At 35.6% G+C, this 5,792-nt stretch overlaps 1 protein-coding gene across 4 annotated transcripts in view; it reads left to right on the top strand.

Moving 5' to 3' along the window:
• LOC108690411 (liprin-beta-2) overlaps positions 1-5,792 on the top strand; it is a 154,708-nt gene that overhangs the window by 27,056 nt on the left and 121,860 nt on the right. The window contains exon 1 of one of the 4 annotated variants that reach the window (XM_018197682.1): positions 949-1,091. The exons of the other annotated variants lie outside the window; for them this stretch is intronic. Coding sequence (XP_018053171.1) covers positions 995-1,091 — 97 coding nt within the window. The 5' untranslated portion in view covers positions 949-994. Of the gene's footprint in view, positions 1-948; positions 1,092-5,792 lie in introns of those variants that run through there. 4 annotated transcript variants of the gene reach the window in all.

Below are 5,792 nucleotides of genomic sequence, written 5' to 3' on the forward strand. Positions count from 1 at the left end.
ACACACACACACGCACGCACGCACACGCACGCACACACACACACGCGCGCACACACACACACGCACGCACGCACGCACGCACGCACGCACGCACGCACGCATGCACGCACGCACGCATGCACGCACGCACGCGCATACACACACACACACACACACACATATATATCGGGTGGGAAGATTGCTTTGCTAATAAACTAACTTCCCTATTCCGTCAACAGTGTTACAATGAATGCTTGCGCGATGCGCTACGGGGCGAATTTAATAATTGCATGGAATCCCTCCATCTTTGTCCGGGCTCTGTGTAGCACAACGAGGCGTTAATTACTTCCACTATTACCATTTCAGATTGAGTCGGGGACTGAATGCTAGGTCTCATTTTACTCGCGCAATCTTTCTTATGAATAATTTTGCATTTGTTGTTAAGTCCAATGAGCTTTTTCGCCATATAATTTTAAATAGTCAGCGTAGAAAATAAGAACAGAGAGAGAGAGAGAAAGAGAGAGAGAGAGAAAGAGAGAGGAGGGTGAAATGAGACAATAATTTAAATACGCAAAGAAATTAGTGTGAAATAAAAATCGGATTGTTACGTTAATAGACATAAATTTATATAGGTCACGACATATTCAAAATTATTAAATTAAAAAAAAATCTATTTGTTAAATTGCCGTTACTACGCCTGAAATATTTCTATAATCCCTTCTATATATTTGTTGATATAACTCCAAGGGCATGAGAGCCAGCATCCGGATCTTTATCCTAATTATGAATGGCGTCATTCGTTCGGACTCAAGTAGGGGAGATGAGCACGAATTATACTCCTTCTCGCTCACTTTTATTCTCGTTCTCCTTTTCTCGTTAGAGAGTCCCCACATATTATGCAGTGGTACGCGATATGCCGGCGTTTATAAAATGTGGGCCACTTCAGTACGCGGATCGTCGATGCGCGGATCGCATTACTCGAAGCCGAAGTCGATCGTCGATTTACGTCTATACGATGATCGAACTCGTCGTTTTTCAGCATTCGGCTGTCAGGCTGTTTCAATGGTGCCGTTGGCTGCTTTATTACCTTTATGCGAACATATCGAATCTCGGTGAGTGCGTGTAATTTAAAGTGATCGATTTTTTTTCGAAAATTTTTCGAAAAGGAAGAAGAAATGTTTTATCTCTATATTAAAAAAAAATTTTGTAAAGTCAAGATTCTATCCGAAGTAATTACGAAATAATTGTTTAATATTTGAGCACAGACATGATTAATAATTATGATTTCATTATCCATTTTAGCACAAATATAGATAATAATTACGATTACGCTATTATCATTTGATAACCTTATTTCGCGGTCATTGCCAAGGATATTAATAAGAAGTGTATGATATATATATAGAGTTTGTATAATTTAACACATTTTTGTGATAAACTATTTTAGATGCAATTAATCATCTTTACAATAAGAAATTATTATTTTAAATATTTTTATTTTGATAAACTTAAGTAAAATAAATTTAATGTATGTATCTTTCATCATGTTTATGCATCATGACATTTTCTGATATGAAAAATAACTATTATCTTTTTACGCCAAGAGATATTACATGTTGCATCAGATTCGACCTCTCGCAAGATAACATTTTCTATTTTTAAAAATACTAAAAGGATTAAGCTCTTAAAGAGTTAGAGTTTATAATCAATAGGACTAATACCACATAGTAGGTTTTTCTGTTAACATCTATTAAATTGAAAGTACGTCCATTAAATCGATAGCTTTATTGAAAAAAACGACGCTTACTTTACATATGTCGTCTACATTTACCATTATTGGCGTTGTTGTTAATGTAAAGAAGACTTAAACTACGAAGCTATTGCATGGTTAAAGCTAGCCATCTGTCTCTGACTCGCGTGCATGTAGAAACTGGGCCGTCATTTCCCTTCGTGTTCAAACATGCTTCCGCATGCCTCTTGAGACTGCTTCGTGCTTCAAGAGATGCTGTTTGATGCAGTTTGCTGAAAACACACTCGACATTACGGCGTGGACAATATGTCGCGTTGGAATGGAAACGGAAATAGATTCGAAGTGGCTTCGTCAGCGGAGAGCAGATCTTATAGCTATCGTACAACATCGTATGATATATATTTTCACCGTATATTGCTTGGTCTCTAAAAAAAATTTTACGATTAGTGCTTCTGTTACATTTTCTTTGCCATTTGTTCGCTATTATTGTTGCAACTTGGAATATCCGAGTTACATTGGAGTCTTCTATTTTGTTACGGAGTATAAAGAGTATAAATGTTCTATTCTTTTTACAAGTATAATAAAATGATGATTACATAACTTTATACACAAATTGATGCGAGAGATTAAGCTAAATACTTAAAATAAAATTGGAATTTTTAAACAGTACGAGAGTTTCAGCTAAATAGCTGACACTGTATTTGAAATTCAAAAAGTACTATGTTGTAATATGGCTGCGTGTTGTTATTCCATGATGTTATGGCATATGATTATAAAAAATATTAATCAAAAGTGATACTTTTGAATTTATTTTTTATTCTTTTTCTTCTATGAAATATATCAATATTTTTCATGTTAACGTAACACGAATGGCATAAATATGAATCTCTATGTGAATTTCTTTTATAAGACTTAATTCTTTCATGTGTATGATATTGTCGGATTGTTACTTTAAATTATAACGCGGGAATAACTTTGCCAGAGTGATGTGTGAAACAAAATAGGTCAGAGCACCACGCGTGTTGATAAAAGCTCAGTTGAACTCCCAAGGTGTCGAGAGTTAATGCACAAATTAATAACGCTCGCTGTAAATTTAACCTGTCAACGTCGAATTGTCTGAATTGTCCACAATGAAAGATTTCCGGTGATAACTACACTGTGATATGTGATTGACGAGAAACAAGTTTTCACGGTTTCGCGTTACACCCTTCTGATGACATTAGCATAAACAATGAGCCAGCTTTATTTGACACCTTTATCATTAATTCTCCTTTAATTCTGTTCTTTGTTTGCAGAAAGCGGATCAGTTTTAATGCGCGTCGAAATCATAGTTGAATATCATTAGAGAATCGTCTTTTTATCTCGATTTTTGCAATTCGACAAAAATATATCTGTAAATAATATGTAAGAAACAGTGATTGAGTGAGACAATTTACATCGATAATTTTTTTGTAATTGTCGCATGCATTGATGCACTTGCAAGTGCATCACATCCAGAGAAAGATTTCTTCGATTCAAAAAAATGTTTTTTTTGTTATACAATTAAAGAAAAAATTTCTTTGATTTGAAATTATTTATTTTTTGAAATTAAATAAAAAAATTTATTTGATTTTTTCTTTAAAACTTTATAGCAAAAAAACATTTCTTTGAATTGAAGAAAGTCTTTCTCTAAGTGCATAGTAAGCGCTCGCTTTGATTAACAAATCTGTTCCACGCGCAATTAACTGTCCCATGAGCCGCGTAACGCCATCGATAGGCAAATCGAAAACAATTGGAAACAATTCGAACTCTACTCATCCGAGTGACATCAAAAGCTTGTCGATTAACTGCATCCCGTTCTCTGCGCGCGCGTCGCGGCTTTTGGTCCTAGCCAGACCGGGGAAGAGCGTTCACAATTTACTATGACGGCACAGAATGATTGAGGGTCGTATTCAAGGGGATGTGAGTGGAGAAAAATGTAATTCATCGAGATTATTGCTTTGCGAATCTTTAATTAAATAAGAAAAATTCGAGGAAAAGATTTAGATTTTCCTTGATTTCGTTATAACAGAGAACGCGTAAAACGATTTTGAGTTATTTTGTATTATTATATACTTTACTTTAAACATCATGAGAAGACACATACACAATTGGCTTACATATTTCATATCATTTCAAAATTGAATTTGATGTACCTATTTTTTCTTTTCTTTTAAGTTAATAATTACGTTTGCGTTTACAAAGATTTAGATTATGAATATTTCATTATTACTAAAAGTATGAAGTATATGAAAAACTTGTGTTATATTAATTTAGAGTGGCCTATTTCTTATACGTAAAATTTACGTATCAGTAGCAATTTATGTATCAATATTATTGCTATTGATAAGTTAAATATAAATTGACTGTATCATTCAATATCAATAGCATTTTAGGGTTAAATTTTCTTCTGCAAAGATCAAAGTTGCTATGCGCCACTTCTTTCGTAACATCACCGCTTTTGCATCAGGACCAATAATATCGCAATATTCGATTTATTAATTAGAGAGGGACTTTCGTCACCCTTCGCAAGGGAAGATTGGGGGAATCGAAAACACGATTAGGGTCTCCTTCCCCGGCGGCGGCAGAAAACATTTTCCCGGGTCGGGGTCGGTAAACACGCGGATTTCGCGCTGTCGAAGATTGACCGGTCATTGTAGGGGTGGCACGGTATCGGGCTTAGGTCGGCACGATCAGGACTACTATTCCAACTGGCGAATCAATGGTGCCTGATTGGCCACGTTCTCGGCACCGGGGATGCCGATTACACAAGCCGTCGTATAACCATGAGCTACACAATGACACCCGTGATTTTCGAGCCGCACCCTTATGATTCTCCTCTCACATTGTCGACCTTGATGCCAGTCTCATCTACGTAGTACGCTTCGCGGTGAGCTCGTTAATAGTGCTTGGCTTGAACGCGATGAAATTAGCCGATGTTGCCGGACGAACAATGACCGACGGTCATTTTCACTCGGGCACAATGGTGACTCGGGAAATTGCGGCGGAAATTTTGCGGAACGCTTATCAATTGTAAAATGTGCTGAAATTACGAGCTGCGAGTGTTTCTAAAGATCCGGCGTCATTCTCCTCCATTCCAGAAGTAGTTTGCGAAGTTAGGGGTTAATTTATCTTGTACTTTGCCAACTGCAAAATGCATCGATGCGAAGTGTACTGACGCTTTATTGCATAATATATCGTTAGAGAGTTTCCGATTTCCTTGCACAAACTTCAAACTATAACGAATATTAACGCGTGTATACTTGATGATACTTGATTCGTAACGTCATATATGTATATCTCAAATCATTCAATTTCTCTGTATCTTCTCGATAACAATACCACGCAAACACGCATCGTCGCGTACGGCGATAAATTATTGATATTCTAATTACCTTGGAATAATTAGGAGATGCCGCTGCGGTCATGCGGTTTCTAACAGCAAATGTGTTTCGACGTTCTATCGAGATCTCGCTAAATCGTATAGTAATCCGCTTCATTTGCGACGAATGCATGTTTCGCCACTATTAGCAGCTGCAAGCAATACAGAGTAACATGATTAATCACGGGACTAACGTGCAGAAAATAGATTTAACCGGTGCAAACTATTATCGGCGTGCATTTCCGTCAGTTTTGAAAATATTCGACGTCTACTTAAATTATGAAGAAAACGACGCCACATTAATCTTTTTATTGTTAATGAAAACGATAATATATTAATCCAAAAATAACAATCTTTATTTATTGTGTACCTTGTTCTGTACGTTGTCTCTCTAAACGAATGAAATCTCATTCTAAAGAGTACAAATTGTGCCAGTTTTGAAAAAGAGTGGCTCAATTTTTAATCTTTAGATTTGCTTTAAAAGTTTTAGTGAGCTTACGTCAAATTATATTTATTAATGTAATATTAGTTAAAATTATATTATTTTACTCTTCTAAGTACAATATTTACTCAATGACCTAATTTTACATTATACATGATTATTTAGGATATTTTAATATTCTAATTAAAATCACTATCATTAACAATATATTGTATATATAT

The sequence above is a fragment of the Atta colombica genome, unplaced genomic scaffold (assembly GCF_001594045.1).
Source record: "Atta colombica isolate Treedump-2 unplaced genomic scaffold, Acol1.0 scaffold32, whole genome shotgun sequence".
NCBI lineage: Eukaryota > Metazoa > Arthropoda > Insecta > Hymenoptera > Formicidae > Atta > Atta colombica.